General features: G+C 38.6%; 1 protein-coding gene across 1 annotated transcript in view; it reads left to right on the forward strand.

Moving 5' to 3' along the window:
• Window positions 1-2,854: 2,854 nt before the first annotated feature.
• Window positions 2,855-24,138, forward strand: part of YTHDC2 (YTH domain containing 2) — a 32,660-nt gene continuing 11,376 nt past the window's right edge. Inside the window, exons 1-23 of the mRNA XM_032095652.1 lie at window positions 2,855-3,160; window positions 3,412-3,502; window positions 5,014-5,210; window positions 6,967-7,166; window positions 7,830-7,996; window positions 10,822-10,924; window positions 12,128-12,284; window positions 14,078-14,185; window positions 15,279-15,427; window positions 15,815-15,950; window positions 16,338-16,464; window positions 16,723-16,788; window positions 17,707-17,885; window positions 18,060-18,156; window positions 18,238-18,325; window positions 18,417-18,497; window positions 19,422-19,504; window positions 20,488-20,593; window positions 20,729-20,848; window positions 21,213-21,485; window positions 21,931-22,057; window positions 23,065-23,270; window positions 23,692-23,887. Coding sequence (XP_031951543.1) covers window positions 2,980-3,160; window positions 3,412-3,502; window positions 5,014-5,210; window positions 6,967-7,166; window positions 7,830-7,996; window positions 10,822-10,924; window positions 12,128-12,284; window positions 14,078-14,185; window positions 15,279-15,427; window positions 15,815-15,950; window positions 16,338-16,464; window positions 16,723-16,788; window positions 17,707-17,885; window positions 18,060-18,156; window positions 18,238-18,325; window positions 18,417-18,497; window positions 19,422-19,504; window positions 20,488-20,593; window positions 20,729-20,848; window positions 21,213-21,485; window positions 21,931-22,057; window positions 23,065-23,270; window positions 23,692-23,887 — 3,238 coding nt within the window. The 5' untranslated portion in view covers window positions 2,855-2,979. The remainder of the gene's footprint in view (window positions 3,161-3,411; window positions 3,503-5,013; window positions 5,211-6,966; window positions 7,167-7,829; window positions 7,997-10,821; window positions 10,925-12,127; window positions 12,285-14,077; window positions 14,186-15,278; window positions 15,428-15,814; window positions 15,951-16,337; window positions 16,465-16,722; window positions 16,789-17,706; window positions 17,886-18,059; window positions 18,157-18,237; window positions 18,326-18,416; window positions 18,498-19,421; window positions 19,505-20,487; window positions 20,594-20,728; window positions 20,849-21,212; window positions 21,486-21,930; window positions 22,058-23,064; window positions 23,271-23,691; window positions 23,888-24,138) is intronic.

Raw genomic sequence — 24,138 nt, forward strand, 5'->3', positions numbered from 1 at the left:
TCCTTTCTTTTTTCAGCACAGGGGCAATACAAAACAATAGGCAACAGAGACAGCTTCTTGCTCAGGCAGTACTCTTTGCATATTGTCCTCCTGGAACAAAAATGAAACAGTATTCCCCAAGTTAATAGATAAAATATTATTTTGAATACTAAAAAGATTTTCTGCTCTTGTGACTATGCTGTCAGAAACAGGCTGACAATGTTGCTCATTTTAATTGGTATTATTAACAGTGACTGAGAACAGGAACTGAGAGTAGCTCAAGAACCCAGAACGACGAGGCAGATGAAGCAGCGCACGCGCAACGCTGGGTGCTCCTCTGACAAGCACGGCAGCAAAGCAGGACCCGGTTCCCGGCACTGGAACAGTTTATATGGTCTTTTGGCCTGCTCCGGATTGGTCAGTCACTTCTGATCCTTGCTGTCACTGGCTCTTTTAGAGGTGCGTTCTTGACCAATCATTTGGCCACCGGGCAATCTCATTGTTTGGTCTTACAGTCCAGTCCGTGTCCTCTCCGGTGCAGTAAGCAATGATGTAATGTTCCCCTCAGAACTTTCCAGATACTCCAACCTACTGACCGGTCCCATGCACCATCCAATAGTGATACATAAGTGCTACTCCAAATACAAATCAATTTCCAACATTGAAGTTCCGTTAACAACCAACTACACCCGAACCCCCAACCCAAAACAGTCCACCAACTCAGCCAATTAGCTCATTAATATTATTGATAACAGGGACCAAACCACTTATAACAATGCAAGTAAAGCAGGCCACTGAAAATGTCCTTTGTTTATGAATAGCAAATCTTACCAAACAACTGCAACAGTTTTCCCTATTCTGGAGGAAGTCTTCAAATATTATTTACATGTTTACCATCCTCTTACCTAAAATAAATGTACATGTAGAAAAATGTGGGTTTATAACCATTGTTTTTAGATATACACAGAATTACCACCATTACAAGCAAGTACTAGTCATACACATACAAAAAATAACGCAGCATTTCAGCATAACTCCTGAAGAACCTTCTCTTTGGCATAGTATTTCAAATTTACACTACAACAATCAATTCAAATAGTCACAAACAGCATATGGTTTGAAGCTGAGTGTACCTCTATCAGATCTCCATGGGTCCCCCTCTTTGAAGAGACTCTATGTGCATACAGCAGCAATGCAGAGTGAGTAACTCCTTCAGTGCGTGTGCTTTCCGGAGGCATGGTCCATCTGTGCACCAATTGCCTATCTTCTAGTTGCAAAATAAACTCTTGAAGTGTGTTGAAGGAATCACCAGGACATTAAAACACTGATTCTTGCACATGACAGAGCACAGTTTTTTAAGTAATTTCCTACTTAATCTTTCAAAATGCTTAACAACTCTCCTACCAATCTTTTCTTCCTATGCCAAGTTTAGTTAATCCCCCAAATCATTCGTCAATGTTCACAGAGCAATGCTGGAGATGGACAATTCACCTTGGAGACCTGCTGTGGATATGGGTGCTGTCTGACGTGGACTTTCCCTTCCCCTGGATGGCCACAGGCTGGTGACAGCTCACTGGGTACTGTAGAAATTCTCCCTGGAGCTCCTGATGGCTTCTCTGGGATGGGTTACATCACCACACTGGGTGCCTTGTGACACCCGTCTCTGCCACGCTGGATTTGGGCATGGGAATTCATCTCCCCACTCCAGCTGGTGAAGAGCAGCAGAGATCACGATCCATCTGTTCTGAACAGCTTTTTTCTAGTGTTTAGGACCGACTGACCCACGTTCAACAGCTGACCCTAAACTTCAACCCCCTGCATGCCTTATGAGGGACCCCACCCCCTGCATGCCTTACAAGGGGCCTCAACCTCTCCTGCACACCTTACAGGTGACCTCAGTCCCCTGTGCAACCTGGGAGAGACCCTAAAAACCCCTTTACATGTGCCTTTTGCTGATCAGACTGTGCACCGATACTCAACGCACTAAAGTAATTTCACCAACTACGTACATAATTCTGCAGCAATGGGAAGTCTGAAATAATTTAAGAATTTTATTAAAAACAATTTGAGACCCTTATAGTTTATGTTGAATACACTCTGGGAATTCTAACATTCATGCTTTGGATCCTCCCTGCTTCAAAGTTCTCAGGTGAACTCACAAAGCTCCCCATGAACTCCATGGCAATTGGATGTTTGAAGAAGGGGGGCTGTGAAGGTGATGGCCTAGTGTCCCATTTGGATTGCCAAATGGTTAAGAAAACTTCCCTATCTGACCATGTCACAATCCATTTTGCTGGGGACATGATGTTTGCTGTAAATTATTTGTTCACTTGAACAAAGACACCAGTCCACCTGCCTGGGACTTTTATCCTCTAACTATATAGTCACCTAAAATCCAACAACTGGCCCACCATATAACTGTAAAAGTGTTGGCTAACAAGCTCTCAACTTTTAGAACTAACTACCTTCCCGTCCTCACCACAGACTTTGGTACAAAGCAAGGGGTAGAATATGATAGCCATACTTTGCCAAGACATAACAAGAGAGGAGAGAAATAAAGACGGAAAAGAGAGAAAGAGAAGGAAGATCTTGGTGACTCCGTAAAACATTCAAAACAAGGCTGAAGACTGCGATGATATTACCACCTACACTGAACGTCATTCAATTAAACAGCATGATTCGTGACCTGGCAGGTATCAGCGCTACTTCTTCACTCACGGCCGACTATGACACTATTGCGCAACACCACTGCCCCGACACACACCGTAACACTCTACCGGGGACAAACACACCCGAGGCGCTTCCTTCCGCTTGCCTGGCGGCTCCGCCTCCCGTAGCCGCAGCGCCGGTATCAGCTCCGCCCGCTGCCGCCCGGAGCTGGGCAGGACGTCAAGGCTCCGCGCCGGCCCGGCGCCTCTGCTGCGTCGGCGGCGCTGCTGCCCCGGGGGCCGCTGCTGCTGTCCCCCGCCTGTCGCGGAGCCCCCGGTGTGCCGCGGAGCCATGTCGCGGCCCAGGAACGTCCCGCCGCGGCAGTCCGGCGGGGGCACGGCGGGCTCGGGCGCCCCGCCCGCGCCGGGCCGCGGCCGAGGCGGCAGAGGTCTGAGGGATATCCGCGTGGACGAGGAGGTGGAGATCGCGGTGAACCTCGCTCTGGAGCGGTTCCGCTATGGCGAAGACAGGGGTGCGTGGGGCAGCCCGCGCGGAGAGGGCCGGGCAGCGGGGCCCGCGGGCTCTTCGGGCAGGAGCATCTCGCCTCTGGGGGGCCGTGTCTCGTACGGGTGCGAGGGAACCGCGCTGCCGCCAGTCCCGGTGTGCACGGGAAGCGGGGTGGGTCTGGGGACTGATAAACTCGCAGCATCGAGGTCATACGTCAGGGGTACTGCCTGTTGAGTTTTTATGCTGGGGTTTTTATTTTTTAAATTATCTTTCCAGAAATGGAATTTCCATCTTCTTTCACTAGAACGGAAAGAGCGTTTGTTCACCGGCTCTGTCATTCACTTGGACTTATATCTAAAAGTAAAGGGTAAGTTTGACTCTCATTTTTGTGTATTATTTTCTCTTTTTGGTGCAAATTTGTAGGATTTCATTATCAGTGTTAAAACGACCTGTATTTTTTGTTTTAGCTTATCCTGCACTGTTGCAGGGAATGGTACTAGAGAAGAAACTTTAAAAAGTAGATACGAGAATAAGCATCTCTGTGCTTTGCTTGATGTCTGAGTAAAAAAACTTGCGACGTGCTAGTTTGCGATGCAGTTTTGTGAATTTCATGTGCATAGAAAAGACTCCTCATGAAGATCTGTCCTTTTTTCTTTTTTCATTGCACTAATGTGTGTTCAGAGGTTTTGCATAGAATCTCCTACATTGACAGCTAAAGTGTAACTTAGATTAGCACGTTCAAAAGAATGCTTCTGTTGGGAAGCATAGGAGAGGGTTCGAGTGTTGCCAGCAGGCAGAGGTAGATCATCCTTCGCCTCTACTCAGCACTGATTAGGCTGCACTGAGAGTGTTGTGTCTGTCCAGTGCTGGGCACATACAACACCCGGAGTTGTACGCAACACCTCCTGGAGTCCTCACCAGGAGGACAGAGACCTAGACTGGAGAGAGTTCAGTGGAGGACCAGCAAACCGATGAAGGGGATGGAGCATCTCCTCTGTGCAGAAAGGGCCAGAGTGCTAGGACTGTTCAGCCTGGAGAAGACAAGGTTCAAGGGGGTCTCAACAGTGTATATAAATACTTGGAATGAGGATGTAAAGAGGACAGAGCCTGGGGCTACTGGAGGTGGCTGTGACTCTCCCCACAGAGGCTGCCCCTGCCAGCACCTGCGCTCCTGCACCAGTCTTCCATCCCTGCCAGGGACAGGCCACTGGCTCTTAGTGTGACCTTTTGTTCTTACCCTGAGAAGTAATTTTGAAAGGGTTGATATGTCGGTTGTAGCCCAGGCACAAGTTCGTTCCATTTCAAATATATTTACAACAATTCTTCGTCACTTTCGTGTCAGAGTTCAGTCTTGAGAAGTAGTGCAGTGTTATGGTTAAGCGTTTTGGCTCAATTTCTACATAATAAATCTTTGATAATGAACATCCTGAGATCTGATACATTTTACTGGGTTTTGTTAAGGCTTGGAGTGTTACTAGCAGGGAGCTTTTTTGTCTATTCTGCCGATTTGTTGATTTTTAACTTCTAAAAGTTTCAAGTTAGTCTAGAAGTCAGTTTGGTGTCATAACTCAGTATTGATTGGTAAGATGATTGGTAGAGCTGGCTGTATTTTGGGAGATGAATGCAGTGATAACCTGGGCACAGTCATCCAATGTCTTCAGTGACATGTTCTGCACTACCCCCTATGAAAAGTGGGTGCTTTTGATGATGACTGTTGTGAATGTTGCATTATGCTACTTAGGACATTATTTGGAAGATTCCAGTTATGACATTTTATTTGAAAATAAGCTGAATTGAAAGAATTATTGTCAAAGACCATTACACAGAGGCAACTAGTTTGCTTATTCCTAACATGCCTTTTTTTTTTCTTTCTCCCAGAAAAGGAACAAATCGATACCTAACTGTAAGAAAAAAGGATGGATCAGAACTAAAACGTGCAGTAATGACTTGTGCCTTAACTCCTGGTACAAAACACGCTGTTCATACTTTAATTCGGAATTTTCCTGTCACAAATAAAGAACGAACAGAACTTCTGCCCAAGACAGAACGAGGAAATGCCTATGCTGTTGAATCTGGTATGTTCAGTGTGTCTTGTGATATGGACTTGAAAAGTCAACAGGACTTGAAAAAACAACCCACAACCCAGCTACAAAACAAACCCCGCTATGTTCTGTCTCCTCTTCTGTCCTGACACCCTTCTTTTCAATCAAACCTATTAATTTTCTTGACTCTTGATTGTTAATATAGGGTCTTTTAAAATTGGTGTCATGAGGTGCTCAGGCAGTCATGTCACCCACATTGCAATGTCTCCCTTGTACCAAGTTAATTTTGATTCTTTGAGCCAATTTCAGCCAGATTTTTTTTTTAATACAATTGTGAAATGTGGATTCCTGCAAGTTCCGGGGCGTAAGATTGAAGAGACAAGTGTTACCATCGCTCTGTGTAAGAACACCCTTAAGAGAAAATGAGAGTGGCTGTTGTGCCTTTAGAAATCCATGTTCTTGATAAAATAAGGAATTCATGTTTTGTTTTGTCATCTTCTAAAATAGATTCAGTCTCTAAGAGCTATTAAGTAAACTAAGGATATTACGTAAAAGTCTCGATTTCTAGAGTATGTAAAGTTCTCTGGAAGACAAACCGATATAAGATGGGTTTTTAAAACAATGCTTTTAACGTGGGTGTTGCTTTAACAGTTATGGCTGTGAAAGTTCTCTTGTGTTTCTGTGTACAAAGCTGGCTGTAGTGAACAGAAAACATAGCAGGATGCCTTGTTTTGATGGATATTTCTGATCATTATGTTTGTGCTTTAAGTGCATCCTTTGCTAGTTTTCTTTTTCCGTTGTTTCATTTGTTTAATAGGATTGTTTAGTGAACAGAGGGAAACTGTAATAGAAGTACCAAAAAAGCAATTTCTTAGGGATGTAGGGTATAAATTAATGAATAGTGTAAAATTTATCTTTCTTGACTTCTCCACAATGGGCTTTAGCTCCTTTTGTCTTTTAGTCTGTGTTTGTCTTGGTAAAACAGTGTTTGTAGTTTAATATGTGAATCTGTTAATTGCATTAAATAATTGCATTATGCCTATATAATTGCATTAAAATTGAGTTTACAGTGAGCTTCTCATTCTTCTGGAAAATAATTATTGAGGAATTATAGAGTAGCATTTACAATACTGATGTTGAAGTAGCCTCCACAGAAGACTTCAGGTTTTTTAGCTACCTATGCATTGCTTTCTGGTACACCACTCTGCTGTGTGGCTCCAGGACTCTCGATACATTGTGTTTCAGTTAGTACACCTTAAGACAAGTTTTAGGGACAAGACTATTAGGTTTTGTCTGACTGACTGAAATGAGGTCTTAAAAGACTAATGAGGATGTGAAAGAAGGCATATGAATCACAGTAAAGCTGACTTTTTGTTGGAAAACATGCTTGTGAATTTGGAAATGCTTATGGTGGATTTTTGTAGGCAGACTCTTGAGATGGCAATGTGGAAGCAGATACAAAGGCCAAGAAAATGTGCCCGGGCTTTTTTTTCTTGGGTTTAGTTTCTATTTCTCTTTAAGCTCTTCATGCCTTTTTTTAGACTCGAGCAATACGCTGGAATAGTTCAGTTGTGTTCAAAATTTCTATGAAAGTAAAAAATCCTTTGAACTATATTTATTTCAAGCACCATAACAGGATCAGTTACCATGAAAATGACTTTTAAGTATGTCATAGGTTCTCGCTCCATCAACAGGGACGCTAATAAAATCAGGAGTGTTCATTTCTAAGTACAGTTTTAAGCAGTGCTTTAATGACCTTCCTTTGTAATTTATTGACTTCTCTTCACAGAAAACAAAGAAGTGAACAAGACAAGCGGACGACTTAGCGATGGTATCCCCCAGGTTCCTGTGAAAAGAGGGGAATCAGAGTTTGATTCCTTCAGGCAATCACTACCAGTTTTTGAAAAACAGGAAGAAATTGTCAAAATAATAAAGGGCCATAAAGTTGTTTTGATTGTAGGAGAGACTGGATCAGGAAAAACTACTCAAGTATGTTTCTTTAATGAAATAAAAAACATAACAGTATTTATACCAAACTGATGCCAAATCTGTAATATTTCTGTAATAAGGAATTTTTTTATTCTAGTTTTAAGGCTTTTGTTTTCCTATGTGGTTCAAAGTCTTGTGTTCCAGTTAACTTTTTTGCTTTTGCAATGCTAAGTTAGCAGATACATATTAAAAGCATAAATGGTTCTGCACAATTTTCTGATGGATATCAGTTTTTCACTAAAATAATCATAGAATATTGAAGGGAAAGTAGCTATAGTTTTGTATACCCTTTTTCCTTCTAAAGCTAGTTCTGCTCATAATATCTAGAGTATTATTGTGTTAAAATCAAAGATTAGCTAAAGGGTTTTTTTAATAGATTTCCTTGAAGCAGGAGAGAGAAGCTTCAACTTTTTTTGGTTAGTTGGTTAGTCGGGACTTTTTAGTTTTGTTTTTGTTGTTGTGTTTTGTTTGAAACAGATCAAACTTTATAGCAGAAATTGATTTTTGTGGCCTTTTTGCCACTTCAGGTACATTTGCAATGATAATCCTATTGTGAGTCATTTTGCAACCGGTGTGATAGTGAGGTGCAGTTAAATTGTTTCACTGTGATAAAAATTACGAGTTTATCAAATGAAAAAGTAAATTTAAACCACTTCTTTACAGATCCCCCAGTTCATTCTTGATGACTGTCACAGAAATGGAACTCCCTGCCGTATATTTTGCACTCAGCCGAGACGTTTGGCAGCACTTGCTGTGGCTGAAAGAGTGGCAGCAGAAAGAAGAGAAAAGATTGGCCAGACGGTTGGTTATCAGATCCGTTTAGAAAGCAGGTACTGATGACATTTCTTCTAAAGTCAGTTGATCTGGTGTCAGTGTCTTTAGTCATGCGAAAATTTAAACTACAGTGTATTTGGGATGCAGCCCAGTAAAATACCAGTGCATATAGGTAGGATGTGTTATTTTTGATAATGAATGTTTAAGAGTTGAAAAGGACGTTTTTTCTCCTGTATTTTGCAGTTTCATACAGTGAGTTGTTCTGTAGAACTGAACTGCAAGTGCTTTCTCCTGATTTCTTCTAGGGAGTATGTCTGTGGATATCCTTGTCCTCTCTACTTTTAACACATGTAAATCCAAAATTTCTGCAAGCTTTGAAAATAGGTAGGAAGGCTAGCATGCTGTAACAAAATCTGTATAGTGAGAGTTGATAGGGCATTAAAGGGAAAACAACAAAATTGGAAAGTGAATGATGATGTTGAGCATTAACAATCTACTTTGGGTTAAATTTACTCTGTTTCAGCTTTTATGTTTAAAGCAGAAGCAGGAATTCTAGATGACCTGAGGAATTTGTTCCTAAAGCAGAGCAGGGATGGATGAAAGTGTGAAGATTGTGTGTGGTTTCTAAACTCCTTGAATTGTGTAAAGAGTGAGATTTTCAGGAACGGGTGGCAGTTGGGATACACTTGAGAAGATGGCAAAAGATATGGCTGGTTATGTTGCTTATATGGGTGAAGATAATATATTTCTAATGAAAATGAATTCACTTGAATATCAAAGCCAAGTTAAAGAATTTTAATATGCATACCAAAGGTTACAAGGTTATTAATGGATTAAAAGAGCAAGTAAAGATGAATTGCTGATAAGGTGGATGATTCGTGTGTGGAAGGATTATGCTGAATGAAGGAAAAATATAGGTTAGATGGAAGAATTACTGGAAGCAGTGCAGAAGAATCAAAAAGTTCGCTTGAGAAAGTGTGAAACGGAGAGATGGCAATGTTTCTGTTTTTGGCAAAAGTGTTAAATGGAAGTGTTTGTAGTAACACAGAAACCGATCTTTTAGTGTTCATTAGACAGTAGTGGTGATTTCTAGAAGGCTGCTGAAAAAGAGAGGGGAGTAGAGATTAAAAAAGTAAAGCACTTCCATCTGGTATGCATTCCTTGAATTCAATGTGTAAGAGTATTTTTGAAATGCAGAAAAAATTCCAAACTTGAAAAGAAATGCACACACGTGTGTGTGTTCCTTTGTATAGTACTCTACATTTTTTCTAGACGTTTTTAGTACTTAAAGTGGCAATGTTGGAGGAAGTAGAGGCAGTTCCTGTTTTTGCTTGCACAGCTAGCACTGCCACAGGTCGTAGATACTTTTAAAAAATTTTAGATTATTGAAAAGTCAAAGCATTTGAAAAGGTTCAGCTGATTTCTTTGTGATTCAGTCAAGTATAGTGTATTGGGTTTGTGTGGCAAGGTTTTGGTAGTGAGAGGGGTGTTTTTTGTGAGAAGAAGCTTCCCACATATCTGATAAAGCCTCTGCCAGCTGGCTGTAAGAGAGAACTGCCTCTACCCGAGGCTGAGCCCATTGGCAGCGGTGGGCATGACTCTGGAATAACATTTGAGAAGAACAAAAATTCTGCGCAGCAGTACAAGGAGAGGAGTGAGAATATGTGAGCGGGACAGTTCTGCAAACACCAATGTCAGTGTAGAGGAGGAAGAAGGAGATGCTCCAGAAGCCAGAGCAGAGATTCCCCTGCAGCCTGTGGTGCAGATTGTGGTGAGGCAGGATGTGCCCCTGCAGCCCATGGACATCCACAGTGGAGCACATATCCACCTGCAGCCTGTGGAGGACCCCAGTACCGGAGCAGGTGGTTGCCCAAAGGAGGCTGTGACCCTGTGGGAAGCCTGTGCTGGAACAGGCTCTTGACAGGACCTGTCGCCCCACGCAGAGTGGAGTTTTCACTGGAGCATTTTTGCTGGTGGGACTTGTGGACCCGTGGGGGGTCCCGTGCTGGAGCAGTCTGTTCCTGCAGGACTGCACCACATGCGAGGGACCTACACTGAAGCCATTTGTGAAGAGTGTGAGAAATCCACCACCTGAGGAGGAAGGAGCAGCAGAGACGGGATGTGGTGAAGTGACCACAGCCCCCATTCCCTGTCCCCCTGTGCACTGAGGGGTAGGAATTAGAGAAAATTGGAAGTTAAGCCAATTAAGAAGGGCGGGGTGGGGGAAGGCGTTGTAACATTTGATTCTGTCTCTCATCATCCTGCTTGGATTTAATTTGTAGTACACTAAACTAAATTGCACGAGTCAAGTCGGTTTTGCCCGTGGTGATGGTAACTGATAAGTGATACGTCGGGACATACCCGACCGTACCTTGACCCATGAGCCTTTTGTTGTGTTACTTCTCCCCTGTCCAGCTGAGGGGGAGAGGGATAGAGCAGCCTGGGTGGGTGCCTGGCATTCAGCCAAGGTCAGCCTTCCACATGTAGACAAATACAAAGACTATATCTGAGGATGTTCTGAAGAATTGAAACCTGTTTTTTCGAGGCAGTCCGCACTGAATTTTCCAGTAAATTAATACAACACGGTGAGGTTCTCAAAATTCTGTTTCACTTCCTTATTAATTTAGAAAAAAATGAATCTCACCTTATTAATTAATCCCTTGTCAGAAGTTTTGGAGCATTAGCACTAAGAATCCTTAGGAACTCTTAGGAAACAGGCATAGTTTATAAACAAATAGTATGCATGAGCTCTTTGGTGACAGAACTGTGATTCCACTTCTGGTGAGGAGCTGTTCAATCTTTAATTTTCAGTAAATAGTGGAGAGCTGGCAGCATTTAAATGGTGAAAAAAGCTGAAGCATCTTTGTGAACTGTTCACTAGGGTTTCTCCAAAGACACTGGTAACCTTTTGCACTAATGGCATACTGCTTCGCACGCTGATGGCAGGAGACAGCACCCTATCTACTGTGACACATGTTATTGTGGTAAGGATCTTGTATTTTGTGTGAGGGAGCAGTGTGTATTGTTTCTAAATTGGAAGATAAGATCCTAGTTTTCTGTATTAATTTGATGAACATTTAAGGTGTTTTTGTTAAGTTAGAATCTGAATTAACTCTAAAGAGTTTACTCTTTTTTTTTATTGTAGTTTGCATATTTTTCTGGGGTTTCTTGGTTTTTTTTTCTTGTAAAAGCATCTTATTTTAGGTTCATGCCAATAATTAATTTTGGAATTGTGATGTGATTGTGGAGGGCAGAGGTCTGAATTTTTCTGAATTTCCTCAACAGAAAAGCCTTAGGAAGGCTTACATAGATATGGTTCAATGTGAGTGTGTCAGAATTGCTTGTTTTCATGTACTTGATTTTGCAGTACCAAGTTTGTAGTCCCTTTTGTTTTCACAATGTGTTCAAGACAAAATGCAGTCTAATTTCTAACAAATTATTTGTTTTCATGTATGATTATGTGAATTTCCTGTTGTGGAGTTTGATAAGTCAGTGGAACCAGAATGTTTACTGCAAGCTCTTCACTGCTGAAAACAGAAAAAACGTGGTCATTTTAGGTGCCTGTCTGTTTACCAAGGAGGAAAAAAGCGCAAGAACAGTTTGTGCATTCTTGACTTCAGCCTGCAAATCTCGTGTTTCAGTTCTTGATTCATACATTCAGAATATAAAACTAAACAGAAGATAGATAAAGATGTTTAATCATTCATGTCTTAATGATAAGCTTTGTGCATGATTTAATGGATTTAAGAAATCTTTTTCTCTCATTATGTGGTTATTTTAATGCTCATCAGTTGTAAAAGGAGATTTTATTGAAATAAGATCTGTAGGATTTGCAGTTTGCGGCATTGTCTTGAAAATGAGATTCAAGTGCAAGAATTAGAGAAGTTACAGATACTCATTTTGATCTCTGAAATTAAGGTCTGTGTGGGTTGTGCATTACAGTGTCTTTATGACACTTTATGTCTCTGATGTCTTTATAAAACTTTTTGAAGTATTTTTTTTTACTTTTGGATAGTTTTTTAAAAAATCCTTCTTAAGCTAAACTTAAACATTTTAATACCTCTATAATGTACCACCAAATTACATATTTTAGTTTTTAGAAAATTCATATTTGTGAAAAGTTACAATCTTGAATCTGTGGTGTTTATCTGTTCTTTTTCTTTTTGGTTTTCTTTCCTTTCTTACAGGATGAAGTACATGAGAGGGATAGGTTCAGTGACTTCTTGCTAATAAAACTGAGAGATGTACTGCAAAGCCACGCTAATTTAAAACTAATTATTTCTAGTGCTGCTCTAGATGCAGATCTCTTTATTAGGTATTTTGGATGTTGCCCAGTAATACATAGTAAGTAAACTCTTGACTAGATTTAAGTGAACTCTTAAATCTCAGTATACCTGCCCGGATCTTAACTATACCAAACCATTCTGAATAAAGGCACATGATAAATACACTGACAGTTACAGCACTGGTTGTTCTTTGTTTACTTATGTTTGTTGTTTCTTAACTGTTTGCATCTGCCTCAGAGAGAGGTGTTTTTATCAGTGGATGTTCTGTAAGTGCAGGGATGTTCAATCCAAGAAGGAGGAAAAGGTTCTTAAAGTGCTGGTCTGCATAGTGCCACAGACCCTGGGATTTACAAGAATGTGATACCTATTAGTATATTCCAGTAGATTCTAATTCTGGCTTCAGAGATTGCTATTAGTTGCTGGATAAAACTCAGATAACTCTATCTGTTAATTTCAGAAATACAGTCCTAGGCAAATTGGGATTTATGTTTCAATCATATGATTTTTTTGCTTCATGTAGAATTTTCTCTATGAATCATGGGTTAATTTTAGGGGATGTTCGCAAGAAAGTTATTTTTTCTTATTCACACATAAAAGTGTTCATTTCTGGTTTTCAGTTTTGAATTGTTGCCTAGGAAAATAAGGCTTGCAGCTTGTTGGGGGCAGGAATCTGAAAGCTACACATGATTTTAATATTGGGCAATTTTTTTTGGAGAAGAAAAACCTCTTTGTAATTTTTGTCTGGCTTTGCAGTTTACTTTTTTTTGCAGCATCTCATCCTTTTAGATCAATAGATTTATTTTGGAAATTCTGACTACTGTCTCCTCAGTTTACTACAGTGGTTATACTGTTATCACATACTGGACTTCACAGGATAATCACAGTTGAAAAGATGCTTTTTCCAATTTTGTTAATTTAAGAATTAAAAAAAAGATAGTTTGTCTATTAATGTCATGAAAAAGGTTGATTCTTCAGCAGTATAGCTGACACAATCCTGACCACAGAAACCAACATTTTTTAGTTGTGGGTTTCTGTAGTACACCGGGTTTGTGATCAGTGTTAGAAGACTTCCTTCATGACGGCTTCTAAAAATACATGCATTGTAGCTTGTCCTTTCTGAAGGAGAGGAAGTCCTAGGTGATGTGAACTTAGTTGTGGTAAGTGTCTGCTAAGGAACCAAAAACAGGTATTTAGTTCTTCCTGTGTAAAAAAATAATTTGATGTCCATAAATAAGGTCTAGAAAACCGTGATGTTAAAAGAGAAATCAGGGTAAGCTCTTAAGAGAGAAAGAAAATGAGAAGTAGTTGGTAAAGAAAGCCAAAACTGGCTGTGCTAATTGAGGACTTTGAGAGAAGTCCATCTCCTCATGTACTTCTCATGAAAGAAGTTGAATACAAACATGGCAGCCTACTTGTGGGATCTTACACTAAAATTGTTTTAATTGCTCTTATATTATGTAATTCAGATGGCTGACACAGTGAATTCTTCTTTGTACACCTAAACAAAAGTGGCTATTTTCTTCTTCTAATTTGATAAAATTGCGGTAAATAACTGTCAATCTTACATCTCTTGCTATTAACACTTAATAGAATTGAAGAGGTTAATAAGAAGCAAGGTATGCAGCTGACATTTCCTTAATTTTTTTTTTTTTGTGGCCCAATCACTTAAAGAAAATAAACTCAAGTGAAGATACTCTTACAAGACTTCCCAAGGCATATAAGAATTCATTAAATCAGGGCCTAATCATGTTTAATTCACTTTCCTGTCTATAAAAACTGTTTTTAAGAGCTAATATTCTTAAAGTGAATCTAGGGAGTATTTAATCCTTCATGAATTGTTTCTACTTTTAGTCCAAGGAAGACCTTTTGAAGTTAAGGAGATGTTTTTGGAGGACATTTTACGAAGTACTGGGTATACAAACAAAGAGATGGTAAAGTACAAAAAAGAGAAGCAGCAAGGTTGGTGAACTTGTTAATTGTAATGTCTTGGTAATGAGTCTCATTGATTGATTGAACAACAAATAAGATGATTCTCTTTAAAATTCTGAAGTCAGATTGTTAAATGAGACATGATTAGATGACAGCAAGTATCTTTAAAACTCTGTGCTTAACATTGTTGACATAAATTGTGATTTAAAAAAATATTTTTACTTTCAGTGGTTATACTCTTCTTTCAGTTGATAAATGTTGTATTTTCCCTAATTATTATGAAGCGGAATTACGTACAGCTGGGGGCTTTGCCCACATGAAAACGATACAAACATAAGATACAATATGCTGACATTTTAGGTGCAAATTAAAATGCAGCCATTTGAGAAGGCAGGATTTTGTACATCTTGTACAGAAGTGGTTTCTGTTATTAACATTTTTCAGTGCATTCTTTAGACATGGATGCATTTAACATTTAGCTCAGGAGCATTAACACACTTGAACCAGATATAGGGGGTGCTTTTCGATTGATTATGTATTTTAGTATATTGATTGCAGTATTTGTGAAGTTTTCCTGGCAGCTGAAAGTAATGATCCCAATGAGTATTAAAAAAAAATAAAAAAGGCCAACCTCAAAGCTGTAACATGCAGTCCTAACTGCACGTTTATCATGGTGCTCAGCTCTGATCGCTGTGGGTAGAAAAGCTCAGTTCAGGCCCTGATGGCTTCTACTGTTTCTTTTGCTTGTACACAGAAATTAGTTGCTACATGCAAGAGTTATATCACTCCTCTTTGGTATTTCACTTCTGGAGGAAGGTCTGGACTGAGAATTGTGTAGAAGTTAGGAAACTCATTTGAATGCAGCAAGTTGGAGGCTTAATGGGTTAAGCGACCAAGTGATATTTCTTACCTTGTTCTTATAGCAGATGTTTTCGGTGGTATGCTTTGGGTGCCCTTAATCATGGAATTTATATTGGACTGGTAACAATGTTCTAGATTAAATAAGAGATCTAATAGTTTTAACTTTGTTAAAGACTTGATATAGCTTTTTTTTAAATACTTAAAATAATGGATAATTAGGATGACTGTAAAACTTTTCATGGAAATCCTGTATGCATTCTAGAAGAAAAACAGCAAAGCACTCTTACTGAGTGGTGTTCTACTCAAGAGAGCAGTAGTAAGCTGGAACCTGAGAGACCAAGATCTGTCCCAAGGGCAACTGAAGAGTGTTATCTGGTGGGTGATGGTGGTGACACAGTATTTAATCAACTGGTAAGTTTTTCCTTTTGTTGGGAGATATGCTTAAATCTGCTTTAAAAACTATTTTGTAAAGGTACTACTCCTGTAGAATTTCTTGAAGGATATTAACATACTTTATAGATGATTTTTTCCTAATTATCAAGAACTACTCTAGCTGAAGTGTGCTTGTCAGTTACAATGGTTTGTACATAACATTTTTTCAGATTAAATGGCTGAACTGCCATTTCTTAAAGTATTTGCATATGATACAATAAATGCTTTAGCTGCAATATATGCTGTGATGCTGGATTTCTGATTGTTACTTGGAAAAGCAACTGTTCAGTTTCTTCATGTGTAATATATGAAAATAAAGATAAGTCTTGGAAGACATCTGTCTTTCAATACTTGTTTTCTCTTCAGACTGAAAAAGATGTGAACTGCCTTGAACCATGGTTAATAAAAGAGATGGATTCTTGTCTTTCTAACATCTGGTTGCATAAAGATATTGATGCCTTTGCTCAGGTGTTCCATCTCATTTTAACTGAAAATGTCAGTGGTAAGTTTATCATCTCATTATATAAGAAAAAAGCAGTAACAAAATTACTTGAATTTCCATGCCTACTTTATTTCCAGTTTCAGACGTTGTTACGTTTGAATTCTGATGCCTTTTGAAAAAGTGGATGGAAATAGCAGAGTTAATGAATTGTTTAGTTATTGTTCATTTGTACTTGTTTTGAAGTATTAACAGATGTTATGGCGTGTCTAAAGTAGTGTTAAATTCACATGAACTGAGTGGTGGGATGAAGTCAGAAAACAAATTCTCTCTGGCCTGGATTTTAAATGTCACATAAGTCACATTCGTACCATATTTAGATGAAAAAGTAAGAATGTTTTTGTTTGGTTTGCTGGTTTATTTGTTTATTAATTTATTTTTACTTCTCAGTTGATTATAGGCACAGTGAAACCAGTGCAACTGCACTAATGATTGCTTCAGGGAGAGGCTTTTTGAGTCAAGTAGAGCAGCTGATCAGTATGGGAGCAAGTATCCACTGCAGATCATCTAATGGCTGGTAAAAACAAACAGACAAACCGAAACAGATTTATTTGTCAATATACAAATGAGAGAGAAATTTCTATAGCATTTAAACTAATTGCTAACTTAGCAGACTACTGTAAGCAATAGTAAGTTTTGACAGTTGAAACATTTTAATTTGTGTTCATCACATTGTATTCTGGAAATTAAAAGTTGAATTCTTAATTCGGAGTCTGGGGCTGTGTGTCTTTTGAAGTGAGAAATTTAAAAAAAGATTGCTGTGTAACTCTTTCAGGATGGCTGTGGACTGGGCTAAGCGCTTTGGACAGACAGAGGTTGTTGACCTGTTAGAATCCTACAGGTAAGCTATAGCTACTTTGCAGAAACAGTTGAAGGGAAATGTTGAAGGGAAATTTGCGTTTTGTCTTCTAATCAGAATAGTTTTTTGCTTTTTATGCCTTTAAATATGACCTAAATAGCAGGATTTATTTGAGACTAGGTATATTACAAAACAACACTTTTTTTAAAAAATAGTGTGTTTGTATTCAGTGTCATAGTGATTATGTTGGTGTATCTGGATCCTAAGATAAATATAGATAGAGTGGTGTAGACTTCTTTCATGTCATTATCTTTTATTATTTTGATGTTGGCATTGCTGTCATGATTACGTGTCTAGGCAGGATGTGAGTATAGTAACTTACATAAATCGACAGAGATGCTGATTCTGCCATGTACCATTTTAATTTCAGATGCTTATTTTAGAAACAAATCAGTTGTGTTTTTATCTATACCTTATTTGCCATATTAAAGAAACCTTACAGAAGTAACATTGACATTGGGGTCATTCAAGAATTGTTTTTTGATTAATTTACAGTTACAGTTTTGTTACCATTTTGTAGAGAGCAATATTTTTATAGCACTTCTTAATGCAGTTTCTGTTTGTATAGTACCTGCTTATGGGAGGAAGATGTTTGGGAAATACATTTCTTTTAACAGGTAAACAAGTAGTGTCTATACTTTGAGTTCTGACACTTTGCTTCTGGTTGTGTTTCAGTGAAGAGTAAGAAAGTGAAAGTTAATGCTAAAAATTGAAGTTTCATGCTTTCTTGGATTGCACTTAAAACAGTGAACAGTAATAGTATTTTGGAGGTGCCGTTCTGCTACTCTTTAAAATTTGAAAGGAGTAGTCTTGTTGGTGTTGATCTAAGTTTAGTTGGTGGGTGAATGCAAACCTGAAATGAACGGCCTTGATGCTGGTCTGTGCATTTGTCTGTTATAGTGCTTCAGCAGGATTTGGAAATCTGGATGAAAGTTCGCTAGTCCGAACAAGTGGTGGTGACCTTAGTGCAGAGGACAGAGAACTGTTGACAGCTTATCATCACAGCTTTGATGATGAAAAAGTGGATCTGGACCTCATTATGCACTTGCTTTATAACATCTGTCATAGTTGTGAAACTGGTAAGTATCAACACACACTCCCAGTAAATTACTGTACATTCAGCCTTTGATGAATCCTGCCCTTCTTTGGGAAATACGAAATGAGTAAAACCTTCCAAGTGCTAGTCTACACAGTACTGATGTATATTTTAAGTGAATTTGCTGCTTAACTCTGCAAGCCTGCTTCTTTTTCAGGAGCAATTTTAATATTTCTTCCTGGATATGATGAGATAGTTAGCCTGAGGGACCGTATTCTTTTTGATGACAGGAGATTTGCTGACAATGCTCACAGGTAAAGCTTCTAGTTCCTATGGTTGAGGTTTTCATTGCTTCTTCTAATGTGCACTTACATGTGCTCTTTGTCTTGCGTTAGATATCAGGTTTTCATGCTTCATTCAAATATGCAGACTTTGGATCAGAAGAAAGTGCTTAAAAGTCCACCTCCTGGAGTGCGCAAAATAGTAAGTTTTAGAGGACTTCGTCAGATATTGTATTAATCTATTTTGTCTTTGCTTTTAACTACAGTTTGGTTGTTTCTTATTTTATTTGCAGATTCTTTCTACAAATATTGCAGAAACCAGCATTACAGTCAATGATGTTGTATTTGTTATTGACTCAGGCAAGGTGAAAGAGGTATGATTGGTTAAAACTCCTGTGGCAAGTAAACTTCCTAGTGTTTTTCTGTAATACACAATAAGTAAATTTTAGAGTAATATTTTTTTATAGTAGGCTGAGAGTTAGTGCATGTCAAATAACAAAGATCACTGAGAAGTTTTGACATTCATTTGTTGTATGACAAATACTGTAAATAATTAGCTGTTAGTAAACCTAAAAACTGTTGTAGATTGAAATGTTGATCTTTCTTTTTTAAATTTAGAGTTTCTGTTAGTTTTTTTAAAACAAGTGCATCTGTTTAGACCGCTGTCTTCCTGAGACTTAAGAGAGCATTGGGAGTTCCCTTTGTCCTACTATTGTGTCAAGTCCAAATCTAATCCATTAAGTTTTTAAGTATTGTTTCTGATGTGTTGAATATCTATTCCCAAATACTTTTTAAGGAAAAGTGAGATAATATAATGATGTAGTTTAAGACCTATTATATGTCTTTGAAAATGAAGTTGGATTTCATAGGGGAGATCCGTACCAAATTTGTAAAGTTCTCATGGTAATACATTTTTTCTGTAACTTTGCATCAAATGCAGGAAAATAAGGATGTATTTTCCAGGTGAGACAAAGAAGAAAACTTTAATCAATATAATAACATTTTTTCTCTTGATTTGTGATAATTCAAAACACAGTCCATATCTTTTATTTACTCAATTACCTACAGACTAGAAAACTTCCACTTAGGAAACTAGCACAAAGATAATGCAAAACAGGTATGGTAAATTCAATTGCAAGCAAGTACTTCAGAGCATACGTTTGAGCCAAAAGCTGCTAGTGTTTGTTCAAATTATTTTTTCTATTTTTTAGAGAACTTCTGTTAATAGTTCATTAATAACTTTTATTTCATGTATCATGTTTAATTGTGGTTTTATGTTCCTTGCTCTGCTTTTACAGAAGTCTTTTGATGCACTGAGTTGTGTTACAATGCTAAAAATGGTGTGGATTTCAAAAGCCAGTGCTATCCAGAGAAAAGGCAGGTAATAAATGCTTCACACTGATTTTTATTTTGCAAATGTCCACATCCCATATGTTAAGAGTGAAGTACAGATCTACAGCAGCCACACAGCGTAATGTTTCTAGCCTAGGCCAGTATCATGTTGAACAATGGCTAATACTTCTTCTCTGCAGTAAATTAAGAGTCAGCATGTATTTCCTTGCAGTAATTTCCCAAGATATAGAAAAGTGACACTCAGGAATATCCCAGAACTTGAATTACATCTAGGTTGCTGCGCCCCCATGAACTTTTCCTCTTTCTACCATGTAGCACAAACAGCCACAGTAACTTGTCTGTGGGCAAAGGATTGCCTTGTGCTAGTTTTTGATTGATACCATGGCATCCCTTCTTTAGAAGTGACACTGAGCAGTGATTCCTTATTGACCATCTCCAAAGTCTTCATGACTTAACAGGCCGTGATCAGGCACAGTGAGTGAGGGCTGAGAAGTTACTTATGTAAATAGCAATAAATGCCTGTTTGGAGACATGATATTGTCATTATCCTCCAGGTTTTTGAGCCTGAATTGTGAGCATTTGCTGTCTCTGTTCCTTCATTCACACGTTGTATGGTCTTCATTCTACCATTTACATCTAGGGAACGTGAAGAGGAAGAAACAAAGTTTGCAACTTAGATTCCTAAAGGCACAAGATGGCTGAGATTTGGATTGATCTCAAGTTAGCAAAAAAATGATATCACTTTATTTAGATAGGCCTTATTTTTTTCCTCCAGTTTCTTTAGTGTAGGGTTAAAATTATAATTATTTAAAATATTTTTTAATAATAAAATTATATAAATTTGCATACTGTCAAATTCATCTGTGGGACTTCCTCTTAACAACAAAGTTACCATTCTCTTAGGCTGTCTTCTGTATTTGCCTTCTAAGTTTGGGTGGGTTGTTTCTTTGGTTGGGTTTTTTGAAAAAAAAAAATTCTGATTTTCACAGCTTCCAATATTTTATTTTCCAGGGCTGGGCGCTGTCAGCCTGGAGTCTGTTTTCGTCTCTTCAGTAAGCTCCGATTTGAGAATATGTTGGAATTTCAGACTCCAGAACTTCTAAGAATGCCACTTCAGGTGGGTATTCACTTAGAAGTTGCAACTTTTAAGAAATGTGTTATCATCAGACTATACTAGTAACTCCAAAAAAGTGTGTATCTATTTTCTTTTTCCCAAACCTTAATGGTATTTTTTTTTCTTTTTAACTTGTAGGAGCTTTGTTTACACACAAAACTTCTGGCTCCAAGTAGTTGTTCAGTTGTTGACTTTCTTATGAAAGCTCCTGATCCTCCACCAGCTTTAATTGTGAAAAATGCTCTGCAAATGCTCAAGGTCAGCAGAGGAATTGGTTTAGATGGGAACTGTGTTTAATCAGTATTTGTGGTGTGGTAACATATCTTACTGACTTTTAATTATACTGAAAGTCTTGTTCAATTACTTAAGGATGCTTTGAATTTTTGTTTGTTTTCATTTTGCATGTGTGTGTGTATATATTTTCCCATGTTAAGGGAAAGGACTACTGTAAAATCTTGTCTTGAACTGAAACTAATTTGACTTGCTTCTTTAGTGTTTGGGAGCAAGCCTAGGTAATGTCCAATATGCGTATCCTTTCTGCTTTCATTGTAAATTAATTTTGTCCCCTTTCCCCTTCTGCCCCTTGTCCCTACATCTCCCCCTTTTCTCTTTCTTCAAACAGGCTATAGATGCCATGGACCCTTGGGAAGATCTCACTGAACTTGGTTATCATCTCACTGAATTGCCAGTGGAGCCACACCTGGGTAAAATGGTGTTGTGCGCTGTTGTTTTGAAGTGCCTGGATCCTGTTCTTACCATCGCTTGTGCTCTTGCCTACCGAGACCCTTTTGTGCTCCCCACGCTGGCCTCTCAGAAGCGTGCAGCCATGCTGTGCAGGAAACGTTTCACTGCGGGAACGTTCAGCGACCACATGGTGCTTCTCAGGGCTTTTCAGGTATCCTTTCAGAACAAGGACTGTTCACAAGAAATCACACATCAGAGTAAATGATGTACCAACCAAACTGGATGTAGAGTGGTAGACTATGGCTTTCCTGTATACTGGACTCACAAGATTTCTGAGGGAGCACATTTTCTCTGATCTTTTCAAAGCTGGTTAAATTTTGAAAGTTCTAGCAAGATGCTGCTTTACATCCTGCTACATGGGTAACTTAAAAAAGCGATCTTGACGTAACGATCTCTTTAATAACATCATAAGCTTAAAATAACATAATTATCATTATGTTTAGGTTAGGGAATGAGGAAAAAATCTAGTAGTTAAAAAAATCAAGTTTGATACTCAGGTTAATGTTATTGATCTAAATGTAATTTTTAAACCTATGCATTTTTTAGTTTTAGATGCTTCAATTAATAGGCAACTGTTAAAAAATTATGCTTTACAGGCATGGCAAAAGGCACGCAGTGATGGCTGGGAGAGAGCCTTCTGTGAAAAGAACTTCTTGTCTCAAGCCACAATGCAAATCATCGCAGGAATGAGAACACAATTGCTTGGCCAGCTTAGAGCCTCAGGTAAACATATTGGAAAAAGTTCTGGCATAATTTTAGAGTTAAGTGTATACAAATTGTAACAAGAATAGTGTTCACGTGTCATTTTCCTTCCTTAAGTTGGAAAAGCACAATACATACTCATGTTGGGCATGGTGGAGATGCTAAGATGAAGAAACATGGCTGGGGAACAGCTGGCATAACTAAAAGCACTGTGATTGTTCACCATCCTGCTGTGTTGCAGTGTGAGGCATGTTTCCTTCAGTTTTTATGTTCTAGTAAATTTTTTCTTCAGGCAGTTGTTGAAACTTTCAGACCCTAGGTTCTGAGGCAGAGTCAGTTAATTTCAGCTCAGGCTGGATGTTCCTGGAGAGTGTCCTGAATAAAGAAATCCGTGGGCCTTTATAGCCTTACTGTCAGTGCGCCCAGTCTTCACGTGCCCTGCTTGTGCCTCGCACGTTCCTCTTGATCCAGTGGCAGTTTATGGTCTGGGGTCTTCTGCTGCCTCATTGGATTCGTTCTCCATGTCCAATGTGGGCAGCTCCTTAGCTGCTCTTATATTCCAGCTTGAGCCAGCCTTGGGACCCTCCAAGGTCTCATCCTTTATCCAAAGGTATCCTGTCTTTCTCTGTTTCTTTCCTTGCTTAGCCATTCATGCTAAGAAACAGTTCATTTAAAATTCACCTACACTAGGTTTTGAGCAGGGCTCACTCATTGTAATTGTAATTGTAAGCAATTGTAATTGTAAGCAAGTTACAATTACACTTAAACTACACTATGTCTAATATTCTGTTAAGTAAAGAAGTATGGTAAAAAGGAATTCTGTTCTACATTGGTATGAAACCCCTTACCAGGTAGGATTTCAGTGTAACGGTTTCTTCTTGGTGCTCTTAGTGTTGGCAGTTGTGAAAAATGCAACAAATTTGTAGTTTATTTCACTTCTTTTTTTTTCAAATTCCTTCTGAGAAGCAAAAAAATAGATCTTAAATACAAACAAGTATAACATAGTTTTGACCTCTTTCTTTTTTCAGGTTTTGTTAGAGCCAGAGGAGGAGCTGATATTAGAGATGTTAATGCTAATTCTGAAAACTGGGCTGTAGTTAAAGCTGCCTTAGTGGCTGGGATGTATCCCAATCTTGTGCATGTAGACAGAGGGAGCCTGGTTTTAACTGCACCAAAGGAGAAGAAAGTGCGATTTCATCCTACCTCTGTTCTCAGTCAACCTCAGTATAAAAAGGTAAAGCCACTTTGAACTTTGTAGAAAATATTTTTTCTGGCAGGTGATAGAATGAAAAATTGGAGTTGGTTTATTTTTCCAATATTTCAGTTAGTCGTGCTAAGTGGAGCAAGACAAAATGGTAAAAAGAAAAAGCTAGTTTTAAAAGTATTTTGAAGATGTAACAATCTCTACTTATTGCTATGAGGAAAAAGTTCTGCTCTGAAGCTGGTATTTCTTTAGATCCTCTTTTAAAGCAAAATACTTTGTTTCAAGGTGATAGAGTAAGTTGTGAGGTTGAATTTTCTTGTGCTTTTTTTATTCATATATATGTAAATATTTATGTATTTATTTCTACATACATAAAATAAGACTTAAGTTTAAGTTCATTTTAAGTACACATAGAGGATAAAATAGCCTAGTCTTATTTGCTCCTGCACAGATTCCCCCAGTGAATGGCCAAAGTGCAGCTGTTCAGGCACTCCCTACAGACTGGCTTATATACGACGAAATGACGAGAGCTCACAGGATAGCAAACATCAGGTGCTGTTCTGCTGTAACGCCCATCACTGTGGCACTCTTCTGCGGGCCAGCTAGGTTACCAAGTAATGCTTTACAGGCATCTTCATCCTGTCAAGGTATATTGAAGTCTGGATTTGGAACGTTTACATTGGTGTTATACTAGTATGTGATTTGGCAAACTTCTTTTTTAAGTATATTTTCTGCATATTTTGGCTAATTCTTAAAACGGCAGATCTATATGTAGTTCCTGTAGCTGTTCAGGGGTAATTTGTAGGCTCTGTAACAAATATCTTGAGTTTTGTGAATCCTTGTATGTTTATAAGTTCAACTTCTACAGTTCTGGAGTCTCAGAAATTACACTATAGTT

This window comes from Corvus moneduloides, chromosome Z (genome assembly GCF_009650955.1).
Source record: "Corvus moneduloides isolate bCorMon1 chromosome Z, bCorMon1.pri, whole genome shotgun sequence".
Classification (NCBI taxonomy): domain Eukaryota; kingdom Metazoa; phylum Chordata; class Aves; order Passeriformes; family Corvidae; genus Corvus; species Corvus moneduloides.